The sequence below is a fragment of the Diuraphis noxia genome, unplaced genomic scaffold (genome assembly GCF_037042655.1).
Source record: "Diuraphis noxia isolate RWA-SAM2 unplaced genomic scaffold, SU_Dnox_SAM2 contig0002, whole genome shotgun sequence".
NCBI lineage: Eukaryota > Metazoa > Arthropoda > Insecta > Hemiptera > Aphididae > Diuraphis > Diuraphis noxia.
In genome coordinates this window covers 5,249,570-5,275,420 of record NW_028301712.1, presented here as the reverse complement: position 1 = coordinate 5,275,420, position 25,851 = coordinate 5,249,570, and the positions used below count along the sequence as shown (strand labels likewise).

Sequence of the window (25,851 nt, the reverse complement as noted above, 5' to 3'; positions counted from 1 at the left end):
ACAACGATAAAAACATAATATTATGTTCTTGATTCCGGGATGTTTATTTTAAGCAATTATATAAGCTTAAAATTATTTAAAAATGTTCACCAATTAGTATCTATGTCTACAACATATAAAATATAAGCAATATTTTTTTATTCTATAGTATGAATAGTATGATAGTAAGAGATTTTATTAAACAAATTTTAGCATTTTAATTTAATTTATAATTAGAATAAAATAGTTAGTTTTATAATGCATTTTGAATTATAGTTTTTCAAAATAAAAACCATAACGTTTGTAATACTTTAACTACCTATTTTTGAGTGGTGATAGGTAACTAATAAAGATTATTGATGAAATGGTCAATAAAACAAATTGTTTTTATATCTCATAGAAAATGATTATTAAAATTGAATGAATTCGTTCGAATTTTGAACCTAATTAATAAATAAGATAATAACTAAAAATGTATCATCATGTTTACATCTGGACAAAAATATAACTATCATAACTAACATAGCAATCAAATTCATATTATAATATTTTTCATTGACAATAAGTAAATACATTAAATATTATTAGCATCAAATAATTTTAATATTCTTACTTTCATACAGTATAAAATAATAATAATACTATTTTTAAACACACTTATTTTACTCAATGTTTCAGTATTTTAAAGTAATATTTGTGTAGATAATTAATGTGGTTGAATTAATTAAAAATAATTAATGCCTTTTGGAATCATTAACTATATTATTATTGGTCATCAGGTACCGTGGAAGGTAGGGATATCTTAATCGTTTGCGGAGATATAGGTGAGATAAATTTTATCGTTCATTCATTTGAAAATGGTCAAGTGCAACCGGGAAATGGAGGTTCGGTACAAAATTCTGCTTCAATTGATAATCAAGGACAGCGCGTACCTCCTATCACTGGGGCCTTATAATCGTATTCACAATTGGAGTTGCGCGGTTTTTTTTTTTTTTGTCAGTACGAAGGGTCACAATATAAACGGCTAATATCTCAGATATATTTAACATTCAACAATCCTAAAACACAAATGACGGGTATAGCCAATCAAAATAGACAAATAGACATATAACGTTCCATGGGTTAAAGAAAAATGAGGTATTTTAACATTTTATAGATCAATATATTTATATAATAGTTTTAATAGTTAAAAAAAGGGTTCATTTAAAAGATGTATAAACCATTAGGTGAAAGGATGGGTAAATATTAGAATAATTATAAAATGTATACACAACACAATTTCGAAGAAAATTATATTTTAAATTTAATACTTAATAAATAATAATCGAATTACAATAAATAGTACAATAATTAAATCACAATAACAATATCTACGTAACAATACACTAACAAATAATGATATAATAATATAATTATTCAGTATAAATTTTGAACCATATACCCAACTAGATTATAAGAATAAGAATTAAATGTAGTAAATAATAATTTATATAAATGTTATAATTATTGATGATAGTTGTTAATATTGATATTAGCACCTAAGAAAAAAATTGAATAAATCACCATCGAACATATAATAATAATATGTAGTATTTACATAATATGAGCAATATAATTTAGGAAATACGTTTTTATCTATATAATATTTGGCAAATCGATTACACTTATATATGTCTTATAATATAATATTATTAAGTTTATTCCTATATCATAATAATAAAATAATGGATACAAATTGTTAATAAATTCTAAAACTAATAACGAGCTAACGTTTAATACAACAAGAATAAAATGTCTATAATAAAAACGATATTATGTTTGAGTTTGAACGGAATCGAACGAGAAGAGATGTTGCGACGATGATCAATTATTGTTTGAATTTGGCAATCCGATGACGGCGATTTTTCCGTCTCTCAGCGGCGCCAACAAGTGCGTGTTGCCTGGCGTCGCCACCACCGTTTGGATCGGAATGTGCAGAGGGACGTCGTAGACTGGATGCAGACTGTAATAAAAGTTCGACGGTTTTCGTGAAAATAATAGAAAACAATTTTTTTTTTTTTTAATCAAATAATACGAGTATTACTTATATTAAATGTATATATTTATACAACAGATAATACGAGTTCAATTGGATACTAACGGAATGAGACGGAACTAGGTAGCCAGATTACAACAGAAATTGAGAGGGTTTGTTGGCTAGACACATAAATTGGTCAATTGAATTATTCCAGCTGTGATTAGTAGAGCATTTTGAAATCGAAAATGGAACTATATAGCGGGTTGGATGTTGAGGGACACAAAAGTTAATAAGGGAAAGGAGCATGATGGGGCATCAACAGAACTACCAATACGAATTTGAAGGAACCTTATGTTGCTGCTTATTTTCCTATCAGCCAGAACTGGAGAATAGTCATATAAGGGCTGGGGAATATTTAGTATATAACTGGTGTAGGATAGAAAACGTTCGACTCGCTTTACTGTAGCTGAATCTGAATCTGTGTGGGGGTCCCACAAGCCTGATCCGTACTCAACCAAAGTTCCGAATTATAACAGCGAGCAATAAAGAGCCTTAATTGGAGAGGTGAGATTGAAGTAGTCGGACGATATCCATTTTGTGAACATTAGGGTTTTTGTATACTTTGTAATTTATTGATAGAGTGTGATAATGATAACTAAGGTCTGAGGATAAGAGGACATTTAGGTCTTTTTTACAGTTGACCGATGGTATAGCTATATTGTTCATCGAGTAAGTGTGGACAGTTAAAGAACGGCATCGAGTGAATTACGTGAACTGGCATTTGACCACATTCAAATATAAACCAATAGAATCAAATCATTTGTCAACGGCGTTAAGCTCACTGAAAATACTGTCAGAGTCATTGCTTATTCCACGGTAGATTTTTAAGTCATCTAAAAATGTTAGGTATAATTATATATATTTATAGTAAAAAGCACCAAGTTTTCGTTCAGTTATGAGTAATTAATATGAGTTTACGTTAAACTGGAAAAACGAGACTTGAGGTGTATCGTTCTCAAATGTTGTCACTACTAGAATTGTGTCGCTCAAAAAAGTTGGAAACAAGAGGCTACACAGGAGCGTTGCCTATTGCTTACCAATTAAGTAGTATCATAAGTAATTGTCAATATACTTTATTACTTAATCACATTATGTTATATTTATATTTCCTAAACTCTTTTAAATGTACTACTATTGTTATGGACACGGTTTCAAAAATCGTAGAACTGTTGATAATGCTTTAATAACATTTTAATTAAATAAACATTTTTTATTCAAATTATCAAAGATTATGTTGTGCGATGTGATTGCTGCAATAATACAAGAGTTACAAGTATACAATGCTGCAGAAATAACTACTTCTTGATTTCGAGATACAATACCAGAAATTAAAATGTTGTAATTGTACGATTACCAAAATCTGTTGTATTATGTAATTGATTACTTTAATTATACCAAAATAGCAACTAGTAACTACCAATTACAATATACCTAGTTTATAAAGGGAGCTAGAGCAGGTACAAATAATCAAATTAAACAGTCCAATAGCAAGACACAATTGTAGTACTTGTGTTTGACGGATTTTAATTTTGAAACTAATTGTACACCTTCAACGACTCTACTAAAGCATTGAATTAAGTAGAAATTAATCATCATAACAAATATTAATGACGTACTTAAACATTTAAAATTTCAGAATTCTTATAATTATTTTAATTGTTGATATTTTATCGAACAATTTTAATAAATATAATTTTTTCGACCATTTCCAACCAATCCAATGACTAATTAATATCCATTTTCCATTTTCAAAATTTAAATCTACTGAATTCAAATCTCTTAATTTAGTCTAGTTTTTAGAAATTTTTTTCATTTATTTTGTGAATAGTATGGCATATTTCATAAAATCTGTATTATTGGATATGCCTGTGAATGCGAAAATGTATATGCGGGCGATGAGCCGTTGGTGTCCGGTACTTAATAACGAATTTTAAGAATTCCACACACTATAAGATTAATTTACACCTCATACGGTGATACAGCTCAAATATAAATACTATATCATGAAATGCCTAAATATTACTCCTTAAAATATGGCACGCTACAGCCCACTTTGACTAACTTTAACTTTCTCAAAATGTCAATATAACTGCCTATATTTAACTCCTTAAAAACGATTTCTGAACTGCACCAACTATTATTCCACTTAAAACACTTTTAGAATTTAAAAAAATATTTTCAAGGTAATATAGTTAAAAGCAAATATTTTTAATTTTGGTAACATGAAAACTTCCTGCATAGCTTTTTTTAAAGAGGAAAATACATTTTTGACTATATACCTAATTTCATTGCTTTATAATATATTTTACATGGTAAAAACAATCGTATGTGCAGATATTACACCCCTATTCGCATCTCGAGATGAGAGCATCCTATTTCTAACAAAAATATATATATCAATAATGTTTATATATTTATTTTTTAATTCAATATATATTAAATTATTAATTAAATTACAACTTAAATACTTATTTGCTACAGAAATTGAAATTGAAACTGAACGGTATGTTCAGTATGTGCTGGTATGTAATAATTTGTATATTCTTAAAGGCATTACATTTTAATCTAAACTACTAAGTAATTTTAAGCATTCCTAATACTTACCCTAATAGTCTGCTTAGCGTTAGATCTCCTGCATCGTCGACCACCACTAAACAGTCACTTATAGTTGTAATACCAGTCACTTGAGCTGCAACGTATTTTGAACCTAAATTGTCTCCGTTGCAGCTGAATATATGGACGGAATGGTTTTTCTAAAAATAATTAAAGCAATAAAAATGTATTTTGAATGATTAAAATATGTGGATGTACCAATAAGACGACACGTAAGTACATTTACAAACAAACTTCGATAAATAAATACATACTTTATCTTTGGACGAAAAAGCGATATGTCCTTGAAATGAAATTGTCACAAATGTTATGATGGACGGAGGGGAAACGCATCCCAGAGGGGTTAGACAGTGGACCAAAAGTCCTTGGTGTATGCTGTACACATTAACGGTGCCATCTTGTGAACCAGAAACGGCCATATCCAGTTCCGTAGCTATTGCCACACAGGTGACGGGCAAATCATGTCCGAGAAGCGTTTGGAATGGTTTAGGATTCGTGTTGTTAGCATTTGAAACGTCCCACACGACTGAAGTGCAATCCTTCGAGCCACTTATCATATACCAACCGCAGGAGTCTAGTGCCAAGCACGTCACAACGTCTGAAAAGTAAAAACCAAAACATCGGTTATAAAACTATACGTATCTATGTATTACAGTTCTAGATACTCTGGTTAAGTAGTCGTTCGTGACATATTTACCAAAATGTCTTATGACAGACGAAACGTATTTGTTTTTTGAGAAACTGAACGTTTTTACGCTATAGTCCCAATGACCAGCGGTGAATAAATATTTGGCGTCGTGTGACACGGCAAACAAGTGACTATTCATTTCTATGGACGGATGGTACGAGGACGATCTCATTGGATATGCGTTTGGGTCTTTTTTGCCCCTGTTATAGAGAAAAACAAAAACAATCAACATTATTATCGTATTCTAACGAGACGCATACTTAATAATTAATAATAATATAATTTACTTGAGTAAAATGTGCGATTGGTCCACTTCAAGCGTGAACCCCTTATTGGAATGTCTGTCGTATGGCAACCACGAGTGTCTGCCGATCAAAGAGTTATCACACACTGTTACCAAAGTATCGTCAGTCATGAACGTCTGTAATAATCCTTTAGTCCCCGACCTAGGCGGACTCAAAAAAACCATTGGGTGTTTACTGTCTGTTATCTATAAGCAAAGAATTGTTTTTACGGTTAACGCTAAATTGGATTTTTTTTGGTATCGCCGCAACGTTTAGAACAATAACTATTAATGGTACCTCAACGTAAAATGTGGACAATTCTGACAGCATCATTGTAAGATCTGGCTTTTTGTGGTCCGATTTCATCATTTTTTCTAACGCTTTATCTAACGGCAGTCTTAGCGGATGAGGTTCTTTTAGCAATTGACTCGGGGTTTGTCCAAAGTTATTGATCATGCCTTCCACGGCTTCTCTTTCTATCGGATCAACAATCGCATCTAGATCAACAGCTCCCTCGTAACTAAATAGCACATTATGTGTTGCACGTTAGAACACATAGATTATGAAAATATATTTGACGTTGTTAAAGTCACCTGCAGTAATAGAAAACATTCATAGCATCTACAGCAGCTTGACCTTTTTGCTTGTATCCGAATATTAAATCAATCCACTCGTGAAGATGATTCGACACATATTCAGATTCCAAAGCCTTTCGGTGTTTGTAAATGAAATCTTCCGGACTGTCTGCCCAAGGAGGGAGTATAACATCGCCGATCCTTGTTTTAGATGATTGTAAACGACCCAGATCAAATCTATAATATAATTTATTTGGAATAATATTAATTTAACTTCATTATTTTAGTACCCACTAGTAAAAATACCCACTTTGATATAGTTTCTTTTACTTTATCGATGTTTTTAATGATATTTATATTTTAAATATTTCTTTTTAACTTAAAAATTAAAATACGAGTATAAAAAAACATACTTGTTCATATTTTTTAAAAATTCTGGGAAAAAGAAAAATTCCGGTATCAGTTCTTTGACATCATTTGGTGTATCCATTAAAAGTTTCCAAGTTTGTGCGATTGAATGGAACTGTCGATCAGCTACATCAAATCTAAAATATTTTTAGATATTTTTTTATTTTTTTATTGATTATGTCACAACAATATTATAATAATAATACGTGAGCTAATTTTGTATTTATAAATAAATAAAATTAACCTTCCGCTTTGAAGTTCGATATGTAGAGAAGTAAACGGTTCAACCCTAACTAAATAATGAAGTACACCGGCAGAATTTGAATAGTGTGTACCATAATGAAATTTCCCAATAACTCCGTTTGGATCTTCAAAATTTCTATACTTGGCTTGTACGTCAGCCTCATTGTTGGGATTCACAACGCCCACGGGTCGAGATAAGTCTCTGAATGTTTTTGGATTGTTCAAATCTAGTTCTTCAGATTTATAATCAGCTAACACCCACGGGAATACTGGGTATTGTGACAGATCATTGTAAGTGCGGCCTGCTATAGTGTTCAGCTGGGCGTACAAAATAATTATTAGTTAAATCAGAAATTTGATTATTATTTATGATAAACCTACTAACGTATACAGTAGTAATGTAATACTTACTTGCATTAGATATTCAAAGTTTGAAATTTCTCTATTAACCCACTTCTGAGTACAACCTGACTTTCGTAAAAGGTCTTGTGGGTGTCGACTGCTATTAAATGAAAAATTAGGTGGATGCACGCTATAAATTGAAGTCAATACTTTCAAACGAATCTTAAAATCATTAAAAAAAACAATATACACTTATAAAAATGCTAATAAATAGTTAGTAATATATTTGTGTATGTTATACTTTTGTTGTAAAGTTTAGAAAATAATTTGATTGGTCCATTAAGAAAAATTCCAAAGCGCTTCTTCGTAGATTGTATCGTCGTAAATATACGTCTCTCAGTTTAGTCATGGACCACTAAAAATAAATAGATCGTATTATTATTACACACTATATTATGATAATTATTAAAAATTGTATTTTAGAAACATAAATAATATTATAAACCTACCAATATTAATATTATATAATATTATGTTTGATTTTAATGTGATCCACGATCACACATTTATCACATTTTTTTATTGCAAAACGCACCCCCATGAATTTAAATTGAACATTAAATTTCAAATATTTACAACTGAATGCAATTGAAACAATATTGTTATTCAACAGTAAGACTCTTACTGTAAGAGGTCTTATTTTAAAATTAGTTACACGTGACATGTAATACATACAGAGTCTTCAATATACCCGAAACATATCTACTTGATAGTTATTTAGTGAAGTATGTATCAGCAGCTAAAAATATGAATCGAATAATACGATCCAATTTGAACAATTTGGGTTGTATAATTTGATACGTATTACTTTCACTAGACACAAGGACATGACATACAATATAGTGTTGCCAATAATTAGCACTGCGATGAATAAATGATGTCCGGTTGTACATTTCACTGTCGTAAAGAGTAATACGATGCAAGTGTGCATTTGTATTTAAAAAGAAAACCATAAAACTATCCTCCCATTAAAATATTGCACCATCAAATTCTTTAAATCGATTATTTTCTAAACATTTAAGTCGCTTGGTTAAATGTAGGTAAATGGTTATTAGTTTTATTTGCATTAATAGATTGTCAATAATCCAAATACATTAACGACCGTTTACTATTTAAATATTTAAATATTTAAACAACCTGTTCAAGTTCCATAAAATGAATAAAATAATGAAATACATTTTTACAACTCCAAAGATAATATGTATCCAATATCTTCAAGAATTTTTTTTCGAATATTTATTCAAATGTGTATAAAAATGACTAGGTATTTATATCTAATTTATAATTTATTTACGGAATAAAATTAAATAAGTAGGCTATAATATAAAACGAGTATATATTATTATAATATAATATACATAGGCGTATATTATATTATCTACTTATTATTTATTTTAAATAATTGTTTATCATAATATAATAATATAAAATAATATGTTGTCACTTATTTTAATTGTATTACCAATATTAGGCCAATCAAATATAAATACATTATTTCTGTAAGATAAATAATAAATAATGTTACTTTCCGATATGTTTTTCTAATAACATAATGCTTAATAATTAAACTGTTTCATTAGTGTTTTTAAATTCCACAATTTATTAAATCCTACATTAACGATAAACGACTGTGGAATTAATTTAAAAAAATGTTTCTATGTACTTTATGTACTCACATAAAAATCCGATTTTGTAGCTTAAGTTGTTAAATATTTATATCAGAGATTTTATGCTACCTTAATTAATATTGTTTTTAATACAATAGGTATATGTTAAAAAATTAAATTATTTAAAAAAATTTATGATTCAAATTAGGTTATTCGTGTTTGTTTGGTAAAGGCATTAAGACAATATTACCTAATACAAGGGCCAAGGGGTCATAATTTCGTCTAAGTGTTGTGTTTATATTATATGTAACCAATATTGTAATTTTGATCAAGATTAAATATTAATCTTGTAAAATATTTACCTTAAAATCATGTCTATCGCAATCCTCCGTTATCGGGGTTAAATCATGAAAGTAGGCATGTGTAGTCGAAATGACTAATCGTCCTTTTATAACACTCATCAAAGTTACTAATTGACAGTCAACTGACAAAACCAACTTCTCTTTTCGTTCATTGTTTTCCTCACTAAAAAGTATACAAAAAATTCAATAGGTGAGTATTTTTAAAACAATAAGTTATTTAATGAAACATATTTTTAAGAAGAAAAAAAATGTTAAATTTATACTTAAAATTAAAATATTATTTAAATAGGTAATTAAAAATAAAGCAACTTCGAATGATCGGTGAAGAAACTCGTAAACGCACTTATCAAGGAAATTATAAGTCGATTATTTAAATTTTTAAAAATATATTTAGTATACCTAAGTAAATTAAATGCAGAGAACAATAAAGTGTTTTAAATAAAGAAAGCCAATTAGAATCTCAATATATAGCTGACTCAATGCTTAAATATTAAGAATAACGACTTTACATTTTTCGAAGACTTCTTTTTTATATAAAAAGAAAATTATATTATACTAAAATGTTCAGTCTTCAATGTTAAAATTAAAAAAGGAAATTAAATATTTTAAGTAATATATACTTTGACTTAACTTTAATAAATCAAAATATATAATTAGCAATAAAAACTAAACATTTTTAAATATATTTACTCTGGATAATTCATTTTATATGAAGCTATATCTTCATCAGGTAACATTTCACCGTCTTCTTCTACCAAACTTCGAACGGCCACTTGTGGCATGCAAGGTGGTATTTCCGGACAATCCATCATACATTTAATGCCACCTCCTACATAAAATGATACTATTGAAATTATTAAACACAATTATTATGAAAATTCTTTACAGTTATAAGTTCAATTTGATAGAAATAACATGCCAAATATCAAACTTGCATTAAAAAAATATATAGTTTTTTTTCAAATGTAGGCAATATTTTGTTTTTAATTAACTATGTTATAATATATATTATTTACCGGCGTTGTCTCTCAAATTACTAGCATTTTGATGGTTGTCAAAATGATAGTTGGGACAAAGTTTGAGTCGCATTCTTGAATAATTTTCGTGTTGTGATAAAATCCAGTGACGTTCCGTGGTCGTCCTAAAATTATAAATATTGTTAAATTATAATAGAAAAATTCAAACTGCCAAGTAGAAGTAAATTATAACAACGAGCGTATACACAACCAAACGACCTATTATTTCTAATACATAAATTAATAGGTAATCATAGAGTAAATATGAATTATATATTATATACAAGTTCAAAACACTAATATCAATGAATTTACTAACCAAAAATGTTCAAACTATAGCTAACCAATGTATTACTGCTGTTATAATTATCAGCATAATGAATAATTGATATATTCAATATCTAAGTCGAAACAAAAGTAAATTTATCTGAAATGTTAAAATTGTTAATAAAAGTTAGAAAAACAGCTAATAAAGTTATCAGGCGGTCAGGGATTCTTATTATGTTATTAAATTATTAATTAAAATCAAATCGTCGAATTAAAAAAGTTATCACAATGAAGTTAAAATAAAAATATGAAAGCCTCATTGTTCATAATAGTTTCTTCATTTTTTAAATACTTCCATAAATTGTATTCAAGATTTAGGAAACTTTTTATAAATTCTAATTGCACACGATTTTAAATTTAAGACTAACAAAATAACATAATAATTCCTCTGTTCGTGATTGGAAGAATGTCTAGGTCATCTAAAAGCGGTGTTTGATTTTTGGAGTTGAATGAAATACCAGAAGTTTTTAAAATCAAGTTTTAAATCGTTTTAAGCTTATTTCATCCTTAAAATTAAATTTGTACACAAAAAAGTTAAGAAGATATGATGCACTGCATCACACTAATACCCAGGTATACTGTCTTTGTATGTGTCTGAAATTAATTCTATTCTTTCGGGTAATAAATTTTCATTTAAAATCGAAATTTTTGTATTTAGGTTAATGTTAAAAAGTTTAGAAACCTAAAACAACATTCCACGATTTTTTTTGGATAATGTAACAAAAATTCCGTCTTAAAAATAAGTTACATAGTTTTCCGTTTTATTATGCTATTATTATAATAGCAATAGCAAAAAATGCCATTATTTTGTTAATACTCTTAACTCAAAATTTGGCAATAGATGATGATGTTTATGCATAATTTATACGTGTGATTAAATATTACTTCCACTACTTCTTAATTTATCAATCTATTGACTACCATATTTGTAGTAATTTTTCAATCAAATATTTACATTAAAAAAAAAAAAAAAGTTCAAAACAATTAATACTCGTAACAAGTATTTAAATTATTCAAGGAAAAAATTTGTAAATACATAATTATTGTACATTGGTTATTGATTTTTTCTCACACGATGTGAACTTGTGGTTCTAGAACAATTATAAATTCTATAAAATAATCATCACGTTCTATTAATGATAAAAAAATACTAAACATTTGAACAGTGAGAGTCCCCAATAACACGCATAAAATAAATAAGTGTAAAATAATAACCATCAAATTATTAATTGCATTTACATTATTTCATTGCCAGCCGGGCTACATCACGTAGAGTGTAGACAATATTATTAATTATTAATAATATTTTACATTCGTAAGTATCTATATACACGCCTAACCATCAACCGGTGGTCGAAATAACATCACTAGGAATTGCACAATTCTTTTTTATTTTATGCTCGTATCAAAGTGGAATTATACAGAACATTATCATTATACATACGGACGGTTCCATATAATATAATAATGGCACGGATTTTGTTTACGAATATAAAATATAATACGGTAGTATATGCGCGTTTTCGGGGGAAAAAAATGATGTAATGATTAAGGCGCCTTGTGGGTGGGCGGTAGTTACAATGATGATGTGCGGGTGGCGGGGTGGGTTGTTACACAATTTAAAGCGGGCCGTCGACGAAGACGCGTAATCGCGCTTACATGTCACACACAATATTTTATTGCGTATAATATATCAACAATATACGCGATAACAATATTAAAACAGCGTTGCGTACTGGACACGCCGAGTTTGTTTTATAGTGAGCCTTCTTCTTGTAAGTATATCATTATAATTTATAACAATCTAATAAAAACGTAGGATCAGTAGCGCACACTGAGTTGTGATTAGAACTGCAGTGTATATTATAATAAGCCACCTGCAGTATACTAGTAAGTATAGGACGTCCCGCAGGACGACTAGTAAGTTATCAGATCATATTTAAATTGGAAACTGGAAATGTTCCGATACGTAACGACGAGGATCTTCTATATAATATTAGACAGTATTAAATAATAATAGTTTGGTATTGCACTGTACCACGGGTTACAATAAATCCTCTTATCGATCGATCGTGATTCGTGAAGTGCGTCGATCGTATGGAAGGGATTTCGATATCGAATGTTATAGGTATAGATTACTACACGAAAAAATGTACTGTCCTAAGTCACAACGATATGTGACACATATAGTGCATTATAAGTTATAAGTTATAATACTGAATTATACACTAGAAAATTCTCGTGCAGTAAAATAAGAATTTAATGTTCAATTTATATTATTTAATTATAATGAATTATTGATAGAATATGAGATGATAAAGTAGGCACTATCGCGTACAAGAAATAGAAAGAAATCATCTACGGACATGGTAAAATATATTAAATCGTATATTTTGTGTATATACCTATTATTGATTAATAATATTATACAATACATTTTTTAAATATCCGAACGTATATCGTATATACAAAACGCGAACATAAATATACATTATTATGACGTGTTCTCGGTCTCCCTTGTATATATGGACGAACTGGAACGGACTGATAAAATAGGATCAGTTAATAAACTATTATTGTTAATTTATTCGTTGTATACAAAATGAAACCCACGTAACCCACCGGACAAATAGGATTGAAACACAAATCGTTGGGACTGCTCGAGGATACGGAAACGAAAATTAATCAAAAACGCATTACAAATTATAGTAGGTACTATTAAAACATGTTCATACTGTTAAGAGTATCTATTTAAAATTCCTGAGCTGAAAAGAATTTTTTTTTTAAACATAAATTATTCAAAACAAATATAATTTTAGTAAAAGCGGAAAATAAAAATGTTAAAATAATATTATTAAATAAGAAGTACCTATATGTATATTTATTAATTACTTAAAATATCCACACAAAGTAATCTTATGCAGCCGTAGGACATGAAGCAGATGGAAGTATAAGTTTTTAAATATTTTATATACTTAGTACCTATATAGGAAGTATTGAAATCAAAATAAATATTTCTTTATGGCACATTTATCAATTATTAAATTTGTATATAATATATATATTTAAAAAAATACAATAAATTTTGTTACTTATAAATACCTTAGTTATTTATTTTTCAACCTATATGCAAATTTACAGTATATAAATTAATGTAATTCTTAAGTTCTCCTTTCAAAACAGGTTAGCAATTCAAATAAATCGCATTGTTTATTTACGTACATAAAAAAAAAAATCCCGCACTCTAAATTTAATTATTAAAATTACTTTATGCAAGATATTTGAATTAATATGATATACATTATACGCATCAATAGAATGTAAATATTAATGTACTAATCTTTTGTTTTTGTGGAAAATATAATTTATATAATCGCAGCTCGATATTTTATTATCGATATATATTCGTATATATATATGATCGATATTATAGTTCTACAATAAATCAAAAATAATTGTATATGTTGGTGTACCAAGTTTAGATATCGATTACATTACAGTTTTAGATATGAGATATTATGTAGGAACTTTAATGTTTTGATGGATTTTAAAATTTAACCAAACAATTATGCAGATATATCGTCAGTATAATTATTCGATAAAAATGTCTAATTACAATTTCAACTAACACGAAATGAAGTACTTCTATGAAGCGCAAACGAATCGCAGTCAAAAATCATAACAACTTCCATTGCATTTTTATTATAATACAGGTTTATATAAATATAATTCAATTGATAAGATCCTACAGCTAGTTGGTATTAATATGGCGACTTGTGGCGATAGTGTGTAACTAATATAAGCCACGACCAGAAACCCAATTGATCAGTCTAGTTTGTAAAACTCCGTATATTGGGTGTGTAAATTGTGTGTAGAAACTATAGTTATAGGTATAATGTAGTTTTGTTCCCTTGGTGAACGTCACTGAGGAATAGAAATCCCACGAGCCTAGAACGGGTCATCGTATAGGTGTAATATATATGTGTCTGAAAAGCGTGGCAAGTTCTAAATGCACTCAGTAACATAATTAAGATTAAGGATTTTTTTTTTTTTGGGCGAGAGTATATATGAAAGAATTTTGATCAGTCAATAGGACTTATCAAAATATAGCAACAACGACTTGAATTATTGAAAACAAATATTATTATATCATTTTAAAATTAACACAATACATTATACATACTATTATAAAATTATACAATACTGGTAATTATAATTAGATAATTTTATTCTACATTCAGATTGTGCAGAAAATATTAATATGCCTCATTATCTACGTAGTAAGATACGTATCCTTTATACGGAGTTAGAAGAGTACATTATTATTAATATTTACAGTGCATGATTAAACTTCGTTAATATTATTAATATGACGTATGACGTAGGTATACGACACAAATCATCGAGATTCAGTGTCTATATAATATTATATTATGGTAAGTAAATATAATATCATCGATAAATAATATTAATTTCTCAAAGTACCTATAGTAAATATATTATATGTTCAAATATATTTAGTTTTATTTTTTATAATAAAATTGTAACCCTCTACAGTATTTTTTTTTTTAACTAGGCACTTTTAATTTCTTTCTAAAATGCCTTTGAGTATCTATAGGGTTACGCCCTATTTGAGAGGTATCGATCCACCAGACTTCTACTTATAGGCATAAAACATCATATCAACCCGTCATGTTCTTTTGTACTAATGACAGGCGACTAGACAAGCATCTATAAAAACAATAATACTTTAATATAACAAAATATGTTATGAGAATGAATTATTATAGCTGGACGTTGGTGTATACTCGTGAGCAGGTACGTATAGAGGAGGTACGGGTGTCGGTTTGTACTTATCAAGTCTCCAAATTGACTTTGTGGTTTACAGAGCTATTGTATACACTTCATACATATACTTAACACTAACACGGTTATAGCCTATAAGTATATAGAAGGTGTCCCTAACCATGTTTTATATAAGAAAACAATTTACGCAGAAGTAATATATAATATTATATTTTTAAGAGTTAGAAACTTTATTTATTGCCTTGAAATATAAAAGAAAATACAATATAGGTAACAGCGAGGAAAAAGTTATGTACAAAAAGAAAACACAAACATAAAATAAAAATACACGTAATATATATATACGGAGATTATGTCCGGCGGATTCAGTGGCGGCGATGATCGTTATACGGCGTCAGTCATTATACCACTACGGCAGGGGCGACGGCTGGAGCCACCACTGGCACGTCCTTTTGGACGACCGCGTTGAATCCGTTGACATCGTCGGCGTAATAGTTGACGGTCCTGCGGCTGCCGTCGGGTTCGATCAAGCTGTAGCGGCCTTTGACAACATCGCCGTCGCGTACTTCCTCCTGGTCCTTGGCGTCGCCGGTCAACGAGTCTCGGACTGTGTACGCGAACTGGTACTGCGGGTAGGCGTCCGTGAAGTCGAGCTTGGCCACAGCTGGCGCGGCGGCCACGGGCAGCGGTGCGGCGGCTACGGGCAGCGGTGCGGCGGCGCGGACCAGGGGCGCGGCTGCCGGGAACGGGGCGGCGGCGAAGCGAGCGGCCGGGGCCGGGAACGCTTGCAGCGGGGTCGCCACAGCGCGGGAGGCGGCCGGCAAGAGCGGCGCTCTGAACGGGTAAGCGGCGTACGGGTAAGCAGCTGGTGCGGCCGAGTACGGTAACAGTCCTGGATAGGCGTACGGGGACGGGGCGACAGCGGGAAGTACGCCAGGTTCGCAGCGGCCAACTGCTGCCACGACGGCCAAGACCAATGAAGACTGTGGTGAGGAAAACAAATCGATTTAATATTAAATAGCACGACAGACGTGGACGACGCGAGCACTGTCTGTCGTAAAATATCGAAATAAATATAGTCACTATAAAATACTACTTACCTTGATGAATGCCATTTTTTCGATTATTTTCAGTGTTGTTACTGCGACGGCGTCGACTGCACTTGTTGTTTATCGGATATCACCGGATAGACTTGAGAGTCGAATTGGATGTGATTGACAATGGTCATCGGCGACCGTTATATAGTAGTCGGTGGACGCCCCCACAATGCGTCCTTTTCGGTCAGGTCCCCTACACCGCGGATCCGATGATCGAATACGATAGCCATCCGCGGGTAGCACTAGTCATGGGGCCGTTTGCCAAATGGGTGAGGGAAGGGGCCGTGTCGTAACAGAGACGACTTGGTCGCGCGATCAGAATGTCTTATCAGCCCCGGCGATGGCACGCGGTACAATAATATACGTCCGTTATAATAATAGGTAGCACTATATTATAATAGTATAGACGTGACAATGTCCGGTGAGTATGTAATTTTATGCGGGTCATCATGTTTTGGTCCGAGTCCAATCCGATCCATATACCAGCGACCAGACCGACCGAGGCGTGTGCGTGGCGAAAGTGAAACCTCCGCGTGGGAGTCAGTCGTCATCGTCCTTGGAAGGACGCGACGAAAATCGTCCTGCACACCTCCATCCTCGGGGAGACTTCGACGCGACGAATAATATATTGCTGACGAGTATACGCGTAACGCGTGCGTGTTTATTACTCGTCGATAATATTACGCGTTTAACCCGTTATCGCGGTGGACATTTGTCGTCGTAAATTTTCCCGTTGGTTATTCGACAGATAACCAATCCAAACAGCCGCTCAATGTACACCATATACTATACGCATGCTATATGACCGGGGGGGGGGGGGGGGGGGGTTTAATAGAATGACAGATGAGCTTTACAAGGACAATATTTATTTTAAAGTCCTAAGTCTAAGACTTACGTTTCTAGTTTATTAATGAGTTAAAAACAATATGCACTTTTAAGCCCTAATTTCAATATTTTATGTTATGTACTTATCCTTTTTTAGAACTACAAATATAAATATTTATATTCTTGTGATTATTAAATGTATATTATACCTATATTGTTTCTAGCCAATAGGGTTGCCACTACCTGTAATTCTTAGACTCTTATAGAGTTATCACGGGGAATCGTTCTTGTGGATATAAAAATACAGTTTTCAAAGTAATTTATTTTCTTATAATACGTACTTTATTATAAGTTCAAATAGTATTTTAAAACATGATTTTATTGTAAAACATCAACGGTGTCCATGTTAAAATAAATATCAGTCTGCAGTAAATCATTTAAACGTGATTTATTGCAATGTTACATAATTTAGCTAGGTACCTATTATTAATCTTCAAGCAAATGTTTAAGTTGACAAGTAAGAAATTCTGCGACTCAAAAATCTAGAGCTGCATGTATATTGATCTTGGACCTTTAGTTTTTATAATATGATGGGGAAGGGGGTGCGTTGACGGTCCCCCAAACAACAATTAAACATTTAGCGTTATATCCGGATAAACGACGACGCTGATAATATTATCTATCGTACTACAATTTAAGTGGTTCAAGATCATATGTACAAGCGTCTTCGATGCGGCGGCGGTCATCGTCGTGACGCTCACTCGAGACGGAATAGGTTGCGAAACTCCGAAATAGAAAACGCCCCTTATTCGGATTGTATGTCCATCACGTATTATGCATATTTTAATGTGCACAGTAGATATGTTATATGTTCGCGATCGTAATTATTATTGTGCGTGTCCGTTTCAGCGGGTACGGTAACAACGCCAATAATAATAATAATAATATGTCGTCAACTACACTGCAGCGCTGACCAGAGATAGGTGCCGTAACACAATGCGATTTTGATCGACAAGAAAACATAAATCCAATTATAACGTTTGCCAAAGTGAATTTCGTCCAGATGGTTTAGAAACAATACATACTACTCTGCTCGTTATAATACCATACGATCATCATCAGTCGCGGTCAGAACGCTGCACCTGTCGTCCGTTTTTTTTTTTTTTTTATAATTCCGCGCCCATTATAATATAATATAGATGATAAGTGCCACCGACAGCAGTTGTTGTTGTCAAGTTTTGTAGTCTTCAACGCGACCAGGTCCGTTGAGACGCATTAGTAACGCTGTTTAAGTGTAATAAATTATAAATACAATTATAAGCATTACTTTATAATGCAAATTTTATCAGCACATAATTAAAATGTATAATCTTAACTTACATTTGTCAAAAAGCCTCAGTGGGTTTTACTACCTTATTATGATTTCATTATTTGTACAATACTAATTACTAGTGCAGAAATACTTAGATTTTGGGTGTTCGGGTATCATACGTGGTTGATGGACAGACGGTATCAAACCAGAAATTTTACACTCTAGCTGATATAAGTACGACTGTACGAGTACCTACGTTACATATATTTTAATATACACCAGTCAGTTTTTCCACGGATGTGTGTTGCATTCGAATTTGACGAATAGATTTTGCAAATTTTAATCGTAATAAGTAAAAAAAACCAACGTTTGTTGACCGTTAGATTTGGAAAAAGTTACGGTTTGAAATTAAAGTCGAAGGATAAATACCTATTATTTATAATTTGATGTATCCCGATTTTTTTCTCGCCAGGAATAAAAACCGAAAGTTGATATTATTATAAATCGTTTGGGAACATACGTTGCACATTTTTCAAATAATGACATGCATAATATAATATATTATGCAGTGCACGAGTATCGCATAATATCCGCATGACAGAGTTGATGTAGTTATAATTATTGCTAAATAGCACTCGCTCGAGAAAATGGACTTTCGAGCTAAAGGCCTCGGGGTGAGTTTAATACAATACTATATTATAATATTTTTTTAATCAACATTTATTTACACGGCGCATTAGGTGATGTATAGTTTTCAATATTATGTCAACCATCATACGTTATATGACAAAGAACCTTGGTGGATAAATATACCCAAAGGCCTTTTCGATTAAAACGCACACTAACAATAATATACATATTGTCAACTAAATGTAGATAATTAAATGTTTAATTTCTCATCTAGTATTTTTTACTTTACCAAACCTTGCCTAATTCAAAACAATTGAAAATATATTGCACTTCACTAATAGTCAACGTTGTAAAGTATAAAATTAGAAGTTTCCACATTTCCACATCGACCGCATGTGAAAACATTATATTTTGCGCGTTGTAAGCAATTCGTTCGCATCTCACAAAATGTATTTCTATTTTCAATTGCGTTTTATTGAAGTAATAGCTTTATATTATCAACGAGAGCTATCTACAAAATAAAACATATTATATGAACACAATATGCATATTTATTTATATTTTACTTTAAGGATGACTAAAAATTAGAACAAATACATGACATACGAATTCATTTTATAGAATAAATGTGAGAAAATATAGCTATAATATAAAATTATACATATTTTCATTTGATATTTAATATTAACATATTTTTAAAACCTATTTTTTAAATTTTATTTCTCACATATATTACTAAAATATATGTTTTTATTGATACATAATCCTCCTAGCATATCTTGAGTTGGAAGTAGAGTGAAATTAATATTATTAGATCCAAAAAATATGTACTGTGATTAAGTTTGGCTTTACAAAGTAGTTAAACATGTGAATAAAATTAAGGGTATATCTAGTAGATAATATTAACTAATTTAAATACAAAGTCAAGAAGACGATTTTGAAAAAGTAATATGATAGTGAAAAAACTGCAGTAGCGTATTATATTTTTTAATTTGAATTAGCAAATGAATTGGTGAGCTCCTAACTAATATACAATTAATATTTAGGTAGTAGACAAGTTTCCATGATAAAAAATATTGCATATTTTAATATAAAATTTATAGTTAACCTTTTATTTGTGTAATTATTTTATATAAATTATATGTTGGTATATAGTACACATATTTATTAAATATTATACAAATAAGTATCAAACACATTTGAGAGCATAATAATTTAAAAAGTGTATTTTATTGAAGTAGCATTTTGGCATACATATCTCATAATAAAAGGCATACATCTTTAAGTAGTTTGTTATAGGTAAATAGTCCTTGTTTTATATTTATAAAATTATAACGTACACAGTTATACGTCGTTATACGTGCCAAATCTACATAATAAAGCTATTAAGTTTCACAAATTAATATTAATAGTTTATAAAACTAATGTCAATAAATGGGCACCAAATAACAATATATAATATATCAAAATATGATCTTCAGTCTTCATACAGAGTTCAATCTTACATATTATTTAAAATTATAAATATTTACACACCAATTTGTGAAAATCTGAAGACTAAATTACAAAATAAACTGAATAGAAAATAGATAAACGTCAATGCAAATAGAATGATTGACGGATATTGATATAACCATGTAAGATAAACAAGAAGAGATCAGAAGCTGCATGTGTCAAAAATACCTAAAGTAAATATAAACGCAAATAGTAATTTCATTGGCATATCACACATGAAATAAAAGAGAGGACAAAATAGGAAATAAATTTTATATTAATTTAGTTATAATATTAGACATGTTTTTGATTTAACATAGGGTGGCCAGATTTAAGTTTTAGAAATCCGGGACACCAAAATTCATAAAAAATAGTTAATTATCTAGTAAGTATTTAATAACATAGATATTTGGTGTTTGTATATTACTTTTAGGTATAAATAATATTCAAATTAATCAATTAGATAGGCCATCTTTATTTAATTATTAACACTCAAAATTCAAATAAAAATAATAATACAATTTTTTTATTTTTGTGTTTATGTTGTTTAAAAACAACTAAAAACAATATCATTCATTGAAAATAAAAATTAAACTATTGCTTCCATATAAACCGTAAATCAAATACACCCAACGTAGTAACGTAATAATTTATATGTCACAAGCTGCAAAACATAATTTTCCTGTATATTATATACATTAAAAATATAAGTACAAGTTGTTTTTTTTTTTTTTTATTAGATTTTTATTATAAATTTAGCTCAACAATTACAATATAAGAACAAGTTATTTAAAAGAATTATGAACTCGCTCTAATAACGATTTATTTGCAGATAATATATATATTTTTATGGTCACATCTAATTCAATTGATATCATAAATAATTGTATTCAAAAAATCATACCATATCACTGTTATATGAATATAATTATTATTATATTATAATATGCATGGACAACGAATAATCTACATCATATATCAAACCTATTATTTTGTAAAACTCTGTCAAAACTTAAATAACTGCAATAAAGAGTCTTCTATTTAATTATAGTAATTTATTAGTGTAATACAATTAAATATTTTTTTTATATTTAAAACAATTTACATTAAAGTACTTTCACGAGTACATTGCTTAGTTTACCTTGGAAAATATTGAAAAAATTCTAATATACAGGATATAACAGGTCTATTTAATTAACGGTAGTGGTATGCATCACGTGGTCATGTTAAATAATGATAAAATACATATACGTATTTATTATTGATTTGCTACATATTAATTAGGACGAAAAACTTAATTAGCAAGAAATAAATTAAATAATTAAATAAATAAAAAAATAAATTTTTTATTAAAAAATTCGACGTTTTAAGTAATTAATATTATGAACATATATTCGTTCTAAAAAAAAAAATTAAGATAACGAGTATTAAGTTTTTTAAAGCTGAAATATCATAAGTACGCTATGCATTATTATCTTACAAATCTTTAGCTTATGTATACTGGCCAACAGACTACTGAAGTATTTTGGAAAACCTGGTGGTAAATATATAACCATGGTTAACGCCACGGTCGACAAATGATGATCTTTCTCATCAATCGTCGGAGCACATCAAATGAAAATGGACTGACTACGACGACTGACGAGGAAGCACAAACAATGGAAAATGGCGAGGAAAGTGCGATATCATTTTCATTACAATACTAGGTATATTATATTTTTCACAAACGCGTTTCTACTGTTTCTAGTCTATTTACCTGACGTGAATCCATTACTACAATAACATGTCACCGTGTATTAGATAAGTGTTCGTAACATATTGTATACTGTATAGGTACAGAAATATATGTATATATTTCACTATAGGTACCTAAAGAATAGAAATATATGGAGCGATCCATTTCATGTACATTTAAGCGAATTATTGAGTATGAAATAAAAATTAATTTTCATATAATTTGAAGTAGGTACATGTCACACTGCAATTTGTATACATTTGTATTTCTATTACAAACTTATGAGATTTTAATAATTTATATAACAGTGGTTTTAAATGATAACCTGTAATTTAGAATCAATAATCTGTAGAATATACAAAATAACTTTGGTATTTAAAAATGATAGTGTATTTGTATCGGTTACTGAATAAATATTTACAAACGCAAACGCTTATAAAATTGAATAACCTATAAAAGTAGTGCATTTTAGCTGGATATGCGAGTTAACGAGTAAGTAACAACATCCATTTAAGTATAAAAGCTAACTATTAAAGTGTAGCCAGTAAAACAGATCACACTGTATGGGAATATACGTCTATATACACCATGTTTATACTAACTCTACACATGGTTTCGCGGGATAATTAAATAGTACATGTTCGCGCTGCCTATATACATATTATATACAGTACAATGTCTTATATTATGGTCGCCTGCAGGATCGGCGTACCATGTCGTAGGTATATTTATAAAACAATTCGTGATGTGCACGCGTTATGCTATATTACATTATTCACATAGGCGTGTTACCCGCGGTTGCGTATATTATTATCATCACTGTAATATAAAGATAATATAATAATAATAATAATAATAATAATAATAATAATAATGAGCGGTTTTCTCCGAAAAATCTTCCGGTACCACCTAGCTTAAATAACCAAACCATCGGGAATAGATCTCATTCAGGCAGAAGTATTGCTTGCGTTCCGTCCGCTTAACAAAATCATGAAAGGCTCTGCAGTTTTCACGGTAAGCGATTTCCGTTTTATAATAATATACATGATACATTACTAAAATCGTATTAAAACAACGTCATATTATCAATTCGTGGTCAAGGTTTTAATCTTCGAGCAATAAAAAATTATTTAAATTCAGTCTAGCTCTGTCTATAAGCTTAGTTCCCCGTCTTCTAATAGAGTATTCGAGTAAAAAGTGTTGGCGATCTACGGTGTACGAATATATGAATGCGTATAGAGAATGTTTCATTCTTCTTTAAAAAAAATTAACGATTACATTATAGCCATAAGTAGGTATACATTTTGAAGTCGTTAGAATACTTTTGTCTCATATACTCGAGGTTGCATTAGAATACTTTCGTTAAGAAATTATGACCCGACGACCGTTACGATAATTATTTGTGTGTTGGTTATCAAAGTATAGGTACCTAAGTACATGAAGTAAATGTCTAGCAGTTTATAACTAAATAGAACTGGCATATATGTGTACAAACTAGGTTTGCAGGCATTTTTTTTTGTGTGGTTGGGAGGTGATGAATTACTCGGCCAACTATATGATCATTTAGTATATTGTATTAAGTAATATTGTAAAATATAATAAACTCAATGCCTCATGGAGAGATGTCACGTGATTTTTCCAGTCGTGCGTTTTGCTGGGTATGGTCGCGTGGTCGCAGTGTTTGCCGTACGGCGAATACCAACAGCAGGCCCAGTCGTTCGGCGGAAACGGGCACCACGGGTTCAACGCCGTGGTGGACCACAAGAAACCGAACTTTGATGTCGGTCCGTTCAACTATCACCACTACCACCAACATCAACAACAACAACAACAACCACGACAACAACATCACTATAATTGACGACATCCTATTAATGACACGTGAGCGCATTCGCAAAGTGACGACTATGCCTATAGGCGGTGATTGCGTGCAGTATCTAAGGGCAAGGTATATATATTTCCGACGATATTATAATATGGTGCTCAAAAAAACAAACAAAATGCTTATCACTTTGACCGTACCTTATATTAAAAACAATTTATTTAATTCTAAGACTTACATCAATACATTATATTACGCATATTTATGTGATTAAAAAACCCTAATACTTTTTAATATAAAATAATAGTTCAAAATTATGCATGGTACAAAAATAAAACGATCAGAGCTATAATAGGTATGATTCTTCCCATCCGCAACTAGACCCCCTTAAATAAGTAAACGGATAAATTATTTGTTTCTAACCGCATCCTATTATGAATAGCGTTCTCGTAACAAATATACCTAACTCTCCCTTCCCATTATCTTCATCGCCTGTATAATATATAATATAAATATAGGTTTGTATGATATTTTATGTCAAAAATATTGTTTTATTTTTTTATAATTTGTACATTTTTAAATAAACATAATAATTATGTTTTCGTTTTTTTTTTGTTTTTTTTACAAGCTCAAATTTTTTTCTCAGTTTCCGAATCACATACAACTTATTCTTCTTATTGATATAGCATGATGTGCAGCGCCCGTAATGTATAATCATAGCGGATGCACATGCACCAAGGCGGGCTTGTACCATACATAATAATCGTAGTCCAAGCAAGCTGTGTAATATTGTTGAGTTTGGCATGTAGATATGAGCGACTGTCACGTGAACAATTATAGACCCCGATTTTTTTCAAAACCGTGCCAACACGATCAGCACAGAAATCGTCTGGCTATAGTACGATACAAAATATATATATATATATATATATTTATAATTCAAGAAGATAGATTATTCGTATATGGATAACTCGAAAAAGGCTGAACCGACCGGAACGATGTTTTGTTCCGTGTTCGGTGGACATTGAGTACAAAATATATACTTATAATCACTGTAATCGCAGAGCTCAACTGTTACCTGTATTGTTCAAACTTAACGCTTTTTAAACATGGTAATGCTTACAAATATATTAAGTCATATATAGACCTGACTATTTGCAAGTATATATGAAACGAATTATAATATTGCGCAAAAAGTTTCCATTTTCAGTGGAAACAGTAGAAAATAAAAGTGGGTACTTATCTAATAGATATCTACAAAAAAAAAAAAACAACAACAACAACAATAGGTATATGGAGTAACCGCAAAAATATATGTACTTATATAAAACTGTAAATCGGTATATGATATACAGAATGTCCCGTGAGGATTTACCCATTGCGATATCTTCCAAAATAATGGTCATATCAAAATTCTGGTTTTGTTGTAAGACTCACAGGGATAAGAAATACAATTGTCTCATTTTTCATTTATTTTAATGTTTTGGTAAAAATTTTAAAAAATATATTTTTTTATTTAATTATTTCCAAAAAAATTAAAGATAGCCAT

General features: G+C 30.3%; 2 protein-coding genes and 1 long non-coding RNA gene across 7 annotated transcripts in view; 1 reads left to right on the top strand and 2 right to left on the bottom strand.

Annotated features, from left to right (window-relative positions):
- Positions 1-1,257: 1,257 nt before the first annotated feature.
- The window catches only part of LOC107167827 (neurobeachin-like protein 1), a 121,219-nt gene continuing 96,625 nt past the window's right edge, over positions 1,258-25,851 (bottom strand). For 3 of the 4 annotated variants that reach the window (XM_089219216.1, XM_089219219.1, XM_089219220.1), the window contains 14 exons: positions 10,255-10,379; positions 9,929-10,082; positions 9,239-9,401; positions 7,511-7,624; positions 7,279-7,431; positions 6,869-7,185; positions 6,630-6,761; positions 6,235-6,453; positions 5,939-6,161; positions 5,645-5,847; positions 5,367-5,557; positions 4,924-5,267; positions 4,661-4,809; positions 1,258-1,981 (listed from right to left, as the gene is read on the bottom strand). In XM_089219216.1, coding sequence (XP_089075342.1) covers positions 1,843-1,981; positions 4,661-4,809; positions 4,924-5,267; positions 5,367-5,557; positions 5,645-5,847; positions 5,939-6,161; positions 6,235-6,453; positions 6,630-6,761; positions 6,869-7,185; positions 7,279-7,431; positions 7,511-7,624; positions 9,239-9,401; positions 9,929-10,082; positions 10,255-10,379 — 2,626 coding nt within the window. In that variant the 3' untranslated portion in view covers positions 1,258-1,842. The remainder of the gene's footprint in view (positions 1,982-4,660; positions 4,810-4,923; positions 5,268-5,366; positions 5,558-5,644; positions 5,848-5,938; positions 6,162-6,234; positions 6,454-6,629; positions 6,762-6,868; positions 7,186-7,278; positions 7,432-7,510; positions 7,625-9,238; positions 9,402-9,928; positions 10,083-10,254; positions 10,380-25,851) is intronic. The other variant, XM_089219218.1, reaches the window with a different exon arrangement.
- On the bottom strand, positions 15,582-16,641 carry Cpr64Ad (Cuticular protein 64Ad). The gene is made up of 2 exons (XM_089219222.1): positions 16,488-16,641; positions 15,582-16,370 (listed from the first exon to the last, which is right to left on the bottom strand). Exons 1-2 carry the CDS (start codon positions 16,500-16,502, stop codon positions 15,789-15,791), a joined length of 597 nt encoding a protein of 198 aa, XP_089075348.1. The 5' UTR covers positions 16,503-16,641; the 3' UTR covers positions 15,582-15,788.
- LOC107168010 (uncharacterized) lies at positions 22,334-24,904 on the top strand. Of its 2 annotated transcripts, none has more exons than XR_016190205.1 (2): positions 22,334-22,451; positions 24,123-24,904. It is a non-coding gene; the product is annotated as an uncharacterized LOC107168010 (long non-coding RNA). The 2 variants fall into 2 exon arrangements; XR_016190204.1 differs by lacking the exon at positions 22,334-22,451 and adding an exon at positions 23,429-23,494.